General features: G+C 32.9%; 1 protein-coding gene across 5 annotated transcripts in view; it reads left to right on the plus strand.

The window, feature by feature from the left end:
- Positions 1-12,500, plus strand: part of LOC113824993 (traB domain-containing protein) — a 21,776-nt gene that overhangs the window by 7,391 nt on the left and 1,885 nt on the right. For 4 of the 5 annotated variants that reach the window (XM_027377775.2, XM_027377774.2, XM_027377777.2 and 1 more), the window contains exons 3-11: positions 738-1,035; positions 4,731-4,854; positions 5,116-5,259; positions 5,726-5,952; positions 6,213-6,327; positions 7,122-7,258; positions 7,505-7,647; positions 8,638-8,810; positions 10,868-10,973. In XM_027377775.2, coding sequence (XP_027233576.2) covers positions 738-1,035; positions 4,731-4,854; positions 5,116-5,259; positions 5,726-5,952; positions 6,213-6,327; positions 7,122-7,258; positions 7,505-7,647; positions 8,638-8,810; positions 10,868-10,973 — 1,467 coding nt within the window. Of the gene's footprint in view, positions 1-737; positions 1,036-2,493; positions 4,589-4,730; positions 4,855-5,115; positions 5,260-5,725; positions 5,953-6,212; positions 6,328-7,121; positions 7,259-7,504; positions 7,648-8,637; positions 8,811-10,867; positions 10,974-12,500 lie in introns of those variants that run through there. The other variant, XM_070136096.1, reaches the window with a different exon arrangement.

Raw genomic sequence — 12,500 nt, forward strand, 5'->3', positions numbered from 1 at the left:
AGAAGAGGAAATGAGTTTAGAGGGGAGAGGAAATGAGAAAGGAGAGGAGAGGAGAACAGAGGAGAGGTTAGGAGAAGAAAGATATTTGTAGTTTTTTGGCAGAGTGTCATTTGTTTGATAATTTTTGTAGTATATCAAGTTCTTGAAGTCAAGGTTTAAGTCATGCAAGAATATTTGTTATGGGGTGTTCTGCTGGGAATTATAGAAATAAATATTCCCTCCATTATGCAAAATGTTGAAGAAAATTGGAGTACTGCAATTTCTGTGTTGGTATTATTATACACTTAACTTGGCAGATTGTTCTAGTTTGCACCTAACACTTTTGGTTGTAAAATGTTCTATATGATTTTTTTTAATTGATTATATATAGTTTGTTTACTACATTATCTTTTCAGTAACCAAATCACTTTAGAATAATGTACACTCAGAATCTGTCTGCTCTTTTTATTTGACTGAATTTACTTAATGCTCTTTTCTTAATATATACTGGAAATCATATTACTCTTCATTTGGTGTGCTAATTGTTAACATGCATTTACCTCCTTGTAAAAAAATTGCATGTGCACTACACTATGGAGAATTCCAGAGGCTCTAACATTTACTGTAGGCTTTCCTTCCATAGGTTCCCACCAGCTTTATTTTCTTGTTATTTTCTCATATGATAGGTTGTCAGACTTGAACAACATGACTTAAGGAGTAATTATTATTTTTTCACAAAATCTTCTTACAATTTTCAGTGAGGTTATGGATAATACCTCTGACCTCTCGGCGGATTCATTGGTACAGTCAACAGACTCTGCAATAGCTGTCTCTCCTGATCTGGAACCAGACCAGGAGACTCAAGACTTTGGTAAAAAGGAGACAGTTGTGAACAACAATGGGCCAACAGGAGGTTCAGAGGTTGAGCAGCAGAAGGAAGAGAAGGAGGAGGAGCGAGAGGAGCAGGAAGAAGGAAGTAAAGCTGAAGTAGAGGACAGAAGTAAAGTACAGGAGACTGTCATACAAGACAAGCAGGAAGTAAAGCAAGATGAGCAGGTAGGAAAAGATTGACAGTGATTTTTTTATTATGCTTTATGATGTGGATTTTTATGGTTCAGCGATTGTTTAGTGCCTGTTTTTTTGTTGGTGTTTTTTTTTTTTTTTTCCATGTGAGGCAAGTTTTTTTTATGGTCTTTGTCTTATGTGTTTGATTAACCCAGTGCTGACGGGTAAAAATGTTTGGTGAGTGGACATAATGGGATTGTTGGTGCGTATCGGCAGTTTCCCTGTTTGTCCTTGGTTCGATTGGTAGTTTGCGAGCGACATTTGGGACCTAAAAGCTTTTATTTTGCTATAATTTATAAAGATATTATAATTTTGAAGGTTTACCTTCATTATAGGTGCCATTGCCTAAAATCCTTACCATATAAATGAAACCGCTACTATCGGAGAAAAAACACCTCTGTCCAACAAGCCAGTGGCGTGGGAATGGGCATGATACGATGCCATCCGTTTTTCGGTCCACAACAGCCAAGGCATGTATGTACATGCCACCCGTCGGCTACGGGTTAATTTGTGTCAGTGAAGTCTTGTCTGATTGAAATGCCTTATTGACTGATGTGGATATTTTTTATGGTGTAGTTGAATCCATTGGTTTTGGGTACATGTACTGATCACTGTAATTTTTTGTCAATTTTTGTTTACATGTAGATGGCTTCGCAGGTGGAGGAGTCAACAAGTAGTCAGTGATTTTAGTGTACTTGACTCTAATTCTTAGATTTGACTTCACACACGTAGAGCCATCAGTTTGTAATCAAAATTGATAAACTAAAATCACAGTGGACAGGTAAGGTAAACTTGCCCTCCTTGCATCAGTGGATTAATTGATGGCACAGTAGTTGATGCTTAAAGTCTTTGGATATTGAATGAAACATTGATTGTAAATGTCACATAAAATTACTGCATGAAATGTGTGTTTTCAGAAGCAGAAGAGAATACTTATTATATAAAAAGGCATAGCTGTGAGGCTATTGTGAAGATTGTCAGGGTTTTATATTTTTATGTAAAATAACTAGCCAGCTTGTATGCATGTTGGTGGCATATCTAATAAGTTGTTCCTAGAATGAATTGCTTAGACATGGATGCAGTTGCCAGTGTTATTGAGGATAAATTTGTTTTTGTGAGTGAAGTTTCTTTTTTTTTCAAAATGTTCCTAGGTGTGCCTTTTATTATGTTAGCTGTTGTTTATAATCTTTTGGCTAGAGATGTGTGGAGACTCTTTTTCATAGCAGGTTGGCAATTGATCAGTAGCAATTTCATTTTTATTATGTTATCATTATTATTTTTTTTCAATTGTAGTGTTCTATTTGTTTGTTTAAAGAAAGGTGATTTTGGATAAAGTGAGGAAAAAGAATGATGTACTGTTCTGTTTTAGTATAGAAGCTTCTTAGATACAGAATAAAGAAATAAGCTTATCCTAAAGTGGTTGGTAACAGATAATTGATATTGGTACAGCAAACAGAAGAGGATAACAGCAGGAATGGGAGAGTACAGGCCCACTCACAAATGGAATATAATGATACTACACCTATTTCAAGTTCCCAGAATGGAACTACATCTTCAGGGGATGAACTTCAGCAGTTACAGACAGAGGAACTTTCAGATGATAACCATAGATATGAAGATTGTTTGCCTGGGGGTATTTCATCTGAATATGAAGAATGTGACCCAGGAGAAAGTTTGCTTAGTGGCAAAAAAATGTCCCATAGTTCTGTTTTTACTGATTATGGAGAGATTGGGAGACAGAACAAGTCAAGGGACATAACTTGCATCTCTAGTACAGAAAAATTGGTAAAAGAGAAACTTGAAGTACTAAACGAGTTGCAAGAAGTTAAGGTAGATCATATACAACAAGCAAATAACAAGAAACAGTTTGAAGAAAAGACTCAAAAAGAGGAATGTATTGAGCATCATGAAAAAGGAGATGAACATATGAAATCTTTATTATGTCCTGAAGTACCATCTCTTTCACAGCAGCAAGAACATACTATCTGTTCACTTGAAAAACCCAAATCTTTGAATGTTCAGAAAAACTATGAACACTTATTGCAGCATGAAGAAATAGAATACTCAAAACCCAAAGAAAGAGAGTGCATACAGCAAAATGTAAAATTAGATGTTTCACAGCAACATACAAAAGCAGAGTGCATGCAACATAAAGAGATGGACCCTAAAGAAAAAGACCTATCATGGCATTATAAGGAAACTGGATATTTACAGCTTGATGATGAAGACTGTTCACCTCTGTATGAAGAGGCTAAAGATTATCTGGAGTATGGAGAGGAAAAATGTTCAGAACAGTTTAAAGAAACATTTTACTACAAGGAACAAAGAAGTGTAGCATCTGACACATCAAAACAACAAGTTTTAGCATCAGACCAAGAAATAGAAGCACAGGAATTAGAGCAGAGTTCTGATACAGACTCCATGGGTACAGCACAATCACGTCAGGTTTGTCAATTTGATACTGGGCTTTAGTATGAATAGAATGATATTGTTCTATATGGAGTAGCACAGTAGGTACAGTAAAAAAAGTTTCTCTTGTATTTTTATCTGTATTTATATATTTACTTTGCCTCCTGTAAATTCTAATATCAAAAGATTGCAAATTCTTGTGATACTTGAAGACCACAAATCAGTGTTTGAAGTAAATGAATTGTGTATTATTTCCTCCTTATGTAATGGGACATTATTACAATATTGCATAAAACGTCTATGATTTAAAATACATTGGAATAATGAAAATAAATTTCATGCATTCATGAAACAAATTTCTCTATATTTAATGGCCTGTAAACCCACAGTAATATGTATTGTGATGTGTCTTTTTCATTGCATTTCCAGTGGACTGATGTAGAGTTTTCACATATAGTGGTTTAACTTTGCTATCTATTTTAGTTATATTTATAAATCAGGTGCTTTATTTCTAATGGTATTTATGTCATTTAGCAAGAGTGAAAGAAATGAAATAGACTTTAGCAACATACATATTGGGAAATGAAAAGAAAATGGCTTGAGTAAAGCAGTAGTTATGTTGTATTGTTGATATTTGTTGTAGTGATTAATGTTGATATATAGCTTTGTACTTCTGTGTATGGCGACTTTTATGACAAAAATCATTTGAGTGGTAAAACAGCTGATTCACTTTTATGTCTTAAGCTAGAAGTTTACTGGAACAGGATTGATGTAGGTTGATGGCTGGTTATAATGGTATTTTGAAGTAGTCATGATGTATCCATGTATGTAGAAGGGTTTTACATATATATACATATATATACATATATATCTATATTTATAATCTATGTCTATATCTATGTCTATATCTATATCTATATCTGTCTATCTATATCTGTCTGTCTATCTATCTATCTATCTATCTATCTATCTATCTATCTATCTATCTATCTATCTATCTATCTATCTATCTATCTATCTATCTATCTATCTATCTATCTATCTATCTATCTATCTATCTATCTATCTATATATATATATATATATATATATATATATATATATATATATACATACATACATGTATATATATGTATATTTATTTGTTTATAAGAAATTAAGTATAATGAGAAAAATCAAGAAACAGATGACATATTTTAAAAGAATGGTACTTAATAGATGTGGAAAGTTGATAAAAGTTCATGATCATTTCCTAATGAAAGATTCCTCCAAAACAGATCCCACTGAAAGAAAACAGCTCTGAGGAGGATGGCTATGAAGAAGAGGAAGAAGATGAGGAGGACGTTAGTGAAAGTGAAATGGTTGTTTCCGCATCAATCCAGTTTCCTCTTGCTAAAAAGGGTAAGGCATATGAAATGGTTAATGTAGGAACTGTTTGACTGTAGATCTTTGGTGTTTCCAAATGTGGCTGTAGGTTATTCTTGATTATTCTGTGTATCATGTTGAATATATTTCTTTGCAGAAGGAGTGAAGACCTGCATATTAGCTATGAAATTTAAATATAAGATTATGAAATGTGAATTTAAAGGTAATATTGATTTAAAAGAATTGAAAATTAACAATGACATTACACGCATCTTAAGCATGTATTGGGTTTTGCAGCTGACAAGGAGCCAAGCGGTGAGGATGGCAGTGAAGGCAAGGAGGAGACAAAGGAACCTCAGGCCAATGCATCGCCAGAAGTAAACGAAGGAGTCACAGTCCAAGTCCAGCATCAGGTGACACAACAGCCTCCCACCAAAGAAGGTCTGTTATGTTTGTGTCTCTGTATCTTGCACTAAGTGTTGCTCTCCTTTCTGTGTGATATTCAGGATCACCTTTGTGAAGTAGTTTTCATCATTGTTTTTGTGTATTGGTATACTTGGTCTTGTCTTAGCAGGAAGAAAAAGCTAAAGTTTTCATAGATTTCATCGAGAGACAGAGCAGACATATTTTAAGATTGTATTTTTTTTGTGTGTGTATGATTTGATATATGCATAAACCAGTACAAGACATTCACATAATATCCTATCACATCATGATCATAGATCATAGTGTAACAATATGCAATATACAGTGGAAACTTGCTGTCATTGCGCTGTATAATACATATATACTCACACCCTCCCTAATAACCTTTTGTATGGTCATAGGAAAAAGATTATAGAAATGATATTTTGTAGACCATGATTCAGCAATAATAGAAAACTTGTCACTGCTTTGCCAAAAATAGGCAGCCCTTCAGGTTGTGAAAGTGATGTGGAAGATAACATAGAGGAGGACTCCAAGAGTATATCAGAGTCATCTCTTCCTGTGCCTCTGGCTTCACCTCCAAGTCGCATTCCCACTTCTGTGCAGTTACCAGAAACTGTTTCGCGGCTGGACACCCCATTCGGTAGTTCTGTCTTCCTGGTGGGGACGGCACATTTCTCACGGGAGAGCCAAGAGGACGTTGCTACTGTGAGGCATTTTTCTTTTTTTGTATTGATGTGCCTATTATTATTTTTTTCTTATTTTGCTTTTTCCTATTATTTTTTTTTATATTCCTTGAGAATGTTTTAGATTTTGTACTAGATTTCTCCATCATTGTGATTTATTATAGTTTTTTGTAGCTGGATGTACTCTTACAACAGGATTGTCAATTTTAGTTAAAGCAACTCATTATTTCAAAATTGTTTGAATCAGAACAAAAATTTAATTAGTTGTTGTTTAATCCCCAGACAATCAGAACAGTCAAACCTGACATAGTTGTTGTGGAATTGTGTAAAGCACGTACTGCCATCCTTCAGCTGGATGAGGAAACAATCCTTCAGGAGTCAAGAAGCCTTGACTTCAGTAAGTGTATTAATTATTTATTTGTCATATGAATGGAATTTATTGAATATATAGGTAAATAGTAAACTTTCAGTACCTTATTTGATTTTATAGATATTCCTTTAAGTAATAGATCTATAGTATGTACTGTTCCATATGATTAACTTTTTTAATATTCAAAGTGTCAGTGCAAGTAATACTTGTTATGTAATGCCTTAGTATATCATCCAGTAGAAGTAGACTGTAGATTCTGCAACTTTTCTGATCTTTCAGCTTTAAAAAATCTCATTTCACTGGAAATATTTTGAGAATGTTATTCAGAGACCAATTTAAGGAAATATAGAAGTTTGATGTCATCATTTAGTGGTGCAGTATGTTGTTGTTTCAAGTTGTTTTTAGGTGTAAAAAAAATACTTTGAGATAGATAACAGATGATATTTGGATAATTAGCTGCCTTGTTAATGATTACATGCTGCTTACTAGTGGTCTGTAATTTGCCTTTAGGCCATAGGAGCTGCAAAGCATATGACAGTGGATAATTGTTATTTTTTATTAGAGATGGAGAGGGAGTTTTTTCACTATATTTTCTGTATCATTAATTTGCTTTCACAAAAGTTTTCACATGATTTAAGAAGGGTTGCAAATGGTTTACTTGAAATAAAAAGTGAACATGGTTCAATGCCAGTACCTTTGCTGCAAACAAATAGCCAGATTGCTGTTGAAGGTTAGTGATTGTACCTTGTTATTGCAGAGTAAAAAAAAAAAAAAGATAAGAGAATTCAGAAAAGATTGTAATAACTTGATATTTCTTTCAGAAAAAGTACAAATGATTATGAAGCAGCATGGAAAGATCCAAGGCATTTTGTATTTGCTTCTTCTCTCTTTGTCTGCACACATCACCAAACAGCTGGGAATGGCACCGGGAGGAGAGTTCCGCACAGCTTTTTCTGAGGTAAGCTTTTATATCAGTGAATTTTGGTTGGGTTTTATAAAAGAAAATAATGATAATAATGGGTAGGCAAATATATAAATAAGTGATGAATGGAATAATGAATAGGTATCAGAATTTGTAATTTCATGAAATAGTACAGTTGGAAAGGTTTTTCTTTTGATTTTGGAAAGCATTGTAGTAAAAGAAGAGGATGAAACTGATTTGCAGATATTGTATCAATATTTTTTTTTTTTATTCCTCTTCTAGGCACGCAGATCAGCTCCTGGTTGCCTTATACAGTTGGGTGACAGGCCAATCCAGGTTACATTATCTCGTGCCTTAGCATCACTCTCTCTCTGGCATAAAGTGAAGCTTACCTGGCATATCCTTACATCAAAAGAACCAATTAGGTAAGTACTTTGGTGAATATTGCTTGCTTCTGTTGTGTTGATGATGAATTCCAAATGTGTTATTGAGAATTTGATATATATTGAGTTTGTAATGAATGCATACACATAACATATGAATTTCGTGTATGTAATGTTTTATTATTCATTAGTATCATTAATGCTTTTACTCTCTTTGTGTGTTGATACTCACTGCACATACCTACTTATGTAATGGATTTGCAATTCTTCCCCCAGTGTAGGCCTACACATACTTGTACTCACTCACTCATTCACCCCCTCACTCTCTGATTCACTAAAAGGAGTATTGTGATTCTGAACTTGGACACTTAAGTTATGGCTGCCACTTACAATTAACCAAAAGAGTCAAGAATCAATTAGTGTCACTGAGTTGATGCTTAATTGTCGAGGAATAGGACAGGCAGATGTATGACTGCTGCAAGAGTCATTGCTATAAATACTAGGAGAAAAAAAGCCTTTCAATTGCTTACACCCCAGTATTCTGTTAACCCATTGGTGATGCCACGCACTACACCCAGTTGCTTGAGTGAGAAAGTAGAAGCATGGGAAACGGGTTTAGCCAAGTGAAAAGCTGTCTGGCATACAAAATGTAGAGCAAGCTCAGCTGCAAGGGACATGGATACCTGTCACCCAGCATTTTGGCCCAATTTGCCATGATATGATGTCACACAACATGTGAATAGGTTGAAATGTAATACTTGTTATGTAATGCCTTAGTATGATGATAGGAGAAAATTTTACAATGCATATTGTTGTGTATTTCCACAGTTCCATATTTCATCCATTTTTTGAAAATGAAGCTGGACATGTCTTTCACGTGTCAGGTTGTACTCGTCCAACCTCAAGTATAAGTCAAAAGAGTTGAAGTCAGATATCAACTGCCTAGTGTAATATCCCAATTACTTGAGCAGAAAAAATAATAAACAAAGTCATATCGCCCCTTATCTCATAGTATCTTCTTTGTTTAAACAGCAAGGAGGAAGTGGAAAAGTGCAAGCAGAGAGATTTTATAGAAGAAATGCTTGCAGAGATGACAGGGCAATTTCCGGCAATTAGTGAAGTGTTTGTTAAGGAAAGAGATATATACCTGTGTCGGTCCCTCCAAGCTGCTGCTCAACCTGTTCCGAACCCCATGTCACCCACTGGTAAGAGACGGCAAATGGGTTATTTGTTTTGGTGCCTAATCAAGATAAAATGCATTTATGAACTTGGATTTTTTTTATGCTCTTTTAACCTTTGATGTTAAGCTGTTACTGTTTTTGACACCATTTTTCTAGTCTTTTGTCTCTATTTCTGCTGAACCCTCTGCAAATGCTTCATTTGAATTAATCTATAATGTGAATTAATCTGTAAAGTTTTTATTTTTAAGGGGGCCGTCTCACTCAAGAACAAAGTTAATTATGATTGGATTTTTGCAGTTTTCAATAGCTAATATATACATATAGTATGATTTACACCACCAAGTTTCATATCATTTGGATAATAAACAATGAAGTTATTTTTAAAAGATACAAAATTTTGAAAAATCAAAAAGACGTATCTCACTTATCCATTGACTGAACGTGTTGAAAAAATACCACATATGCTTTATAGCAATACCTAAATTTGTAACAATTTGGATTTTTATTTATTTATTTATTTATTTTATTATTATTGTTTTTTTAATGTTCATTGTTAAAAATATAAAACGTGATTTATGGACTTGTATCACCTGAAATGAAAATTGGCATCATTCCAAAAATCACAAATTTATTCCGCTTTCAAATGATCCAAACCCCATTAGAATAGCCCAAGTAGTTATGGAGAAACAAAAAACAATGTTTACAAAGGTGTAGTTTTGAGATATCAGGCTTTGAAGTTGAGGATACTTTTTCCTCCATTTTTTTTTTTTTTTTTTCATTTTTATTTTATTATTATTATTTTTTAGAAATCTGATCTCTGCATAAATCTTGATGCATTATATGGCATTCACCTGGTATTCTGAAGTGTAGCTGGTACCTGGTCCCCCCCCTCCCTCCTTTTGCAAGAGATTAATGGTAATAACTGCAGAAGATTGTAGAAGTACTGCGTGTCAACACAGGCTTTGCAGTGCCTTTACAGTACCTCATGAGGCATTTCATATAAATAAACAACTGCTGCAGCTGTGATTGAGATGTATTTCTCATCATATTATGTTTATTAGTTACAGGAATAACATCTATCATTAGTAGTGTCCTCTTAGTGTGTGATGAGGGTGCATCACACACTATGTATCAACGTGACTATGGGATGGTATCACGCCGAGGCAGCGCAGCCTCTCGCTCTGTCTCTCTCATGGCTGTCAGCTGATTCAGAAGCAGAGTTGCCTGTTTGCTACCAGAGAATACCAAAATGGATCGAAAAAATCCAAAAAAACAAATCTTTTGAGTATATTTGCTCGGATGCAATACAGTAAACATTGCAGCTGGAGGCGGGGGGGGGGGGTCAGAGATTTAATCATAATTCCTTTATTTTTAAGTATTTAGCAGAAGTATTACATCACAGGATTGCCAAAGCCTACTAGTTTACAGGAGATTTTTTCAAATTTTTGAGTATTTAAAAAAATATTTGGCGAAAATTCATTGCAACGGCCCCCTTAACCCACTGATGCCAGGATGTCCGTAAACCTGAGGGTTTCTGTAGTTTGGAGGTATATTTTTTGTTGCTGGTTTCTGTTTCAAAAGCCTCCTACTGACAGCTTGCCTTATGTTAGGTTAAATAGCCTGTAACTTTAGTTACTCCCTCATTTAAATGGTAGGTGCTTCATATGTTAAAAATACAGTTTTCAAATGATGTGGGTAATCAAGAACATCATTATCATTATTACTAGAATCCAAAATCTACATTGCTTATAACACTGAAGCCAGGAGGAATATATTTCCAACTCATGCACAGTTTTACATATATAGGTGTTAACTCATATTGAATAGTAATTGTATACATGCACCCTTCTGGCTAAGCCCAGATTAACTCGAATATATATATGCATGCATCCCAGCACTATTGGTTTAACGTATGATCCCAACCACATGGTTGCACTCCATAGACGTCTGATTGAAACAAGATCAATAATTAGATTAAATATTTACACAGTGATAGATTCCCACAGAGACTTTTCTTCAAGATCATACTGTATTCTTTCTTTCTCCAAAGTGTGTAATTTAATCATTTGATAACTAAACAGGTATGTCACCACGCGTTGTTGTTGGCGTGGTTGGTATTGGTCATGTGCCCGGAATCGTGGAACATTGGGGCAAGATTACTGATGAAGACATTCCTCCTATCATGAGGTAGGACCTTTTTATTTGTTGTTGTTATTGTTATTGTTATTATTATTATTATTATTATTATTATTATTATTATTATTATTATTATTATTATTATTATTATTATTATTATTATTATTATTATTATTATTAATATAATTATTGTTATTATTGCTATTATTATTATTATTACTATTATTATTATTATTATTATTATTATTATTATTATTATTATTATTATTATTATTATTATTATAATAGATTATTGTTATTGTTATCATTATTGTATTTATCATTATTATTACTTATTGTTGTTGTTATTATTATAAGTAATAGTAGTAGTACTAGTACTAGAACTACTACTACTACTACTACTATTATCATTATTGTTATTGATTTATTATTATTGTTGTTATTATTATTATTATTATTATTCATTATTATTATTATTATTATTATTATTATTATTATTATTTATAATAATAATTATTGTTTTATTTTTATTATTATTATCATTGTTATTGTTATTGTTATTTTTTGTAATTATTATTTTTGTTATTGTTGTTGTTGTTATTATTATTATTATTGTTGTTATTGTTATTGTTGTTGTTATTGTTATTATCATTGTTATTATTATTATTATTATTGTCATTGTTATTGTTATTATCATTGTTTACTTTTGTTGCAATGATTATTATTACTGTTATTAATATTGTTGTTGTAACTGTTGTTATTATTGTATATCATTAACATTATTGCTGTTATTGTTAAAATTATTGTTATTATAAATGTCATTACTGTTATCATCATCATAATCATCATCTTTTATTGTTTTCTTTGATATTATGATTGATGCTAATGGTTTGTAGCTTTAAAGTTTATTGTTATTGTTTATCGATTCTTTAATCAATAATTTTCAAGGGTGGGTGTAGGCCTTATGAAAAAGCAGGAATTTCTCTTATTTTATGCTTTATTCTCTTAGACAGAGCATGGTTAAATAAAGAGAAGTTTATGAAGAAACGCAAAAGTATCACCTTATAAGTATAGTTTTCTTTAGTCTACTATATTCATTCTACTTATTGACCTCCTCCACATCCTTTAAAACACTTGGGAGGAGATTTTAACTTGTCCTGGACCTGTATACTGCTTGTATACTAATAATGAGACTTATTTATTTGTTTATTAGTTTATGTATTTATTCATTTATTTACTTTTTATATATTACTAAGAAGCAGTGTCAGTATCTCACTTATAATGTGATTAATTCATACTCAGCAAAAAGACTAAGATCATATTCAAAATCTCAGAAGGAATTTTATTCATAGATGTAAGGGAGGTGTAGAGGCACTGAGGGAAGGACTGATTCCTAAAGGAGGCGTGGTAAAGCTGAAGACCCATGGTTATTATTGAGTTTTCTTTCTTTTTTTTCTCTCTTTTTTTCATCGCTATTTTTATTAGCAGTCATAGTACTAGTAGCAGTAAAGGTAATATTAGTATTTAAGAAAATGGAATAAAATCACATATATTTCAGTTGTCATGTCTCATTTCTTA

This window comes from Penaeus vannamei, chromosome 21, assembly GCF_042767895.1.
Source record: "Penaeus vannamei isolate JL-2024 chromosome 21, ASM4276789v1, whole genome shotgun sequence".
NCBI classification, from domain to species: Eukaryota; Metazoa; Arthropoda; class Malacostraca; order Decapoda; family Penaeidae; genus Penaeus; species Penaeus vannamei.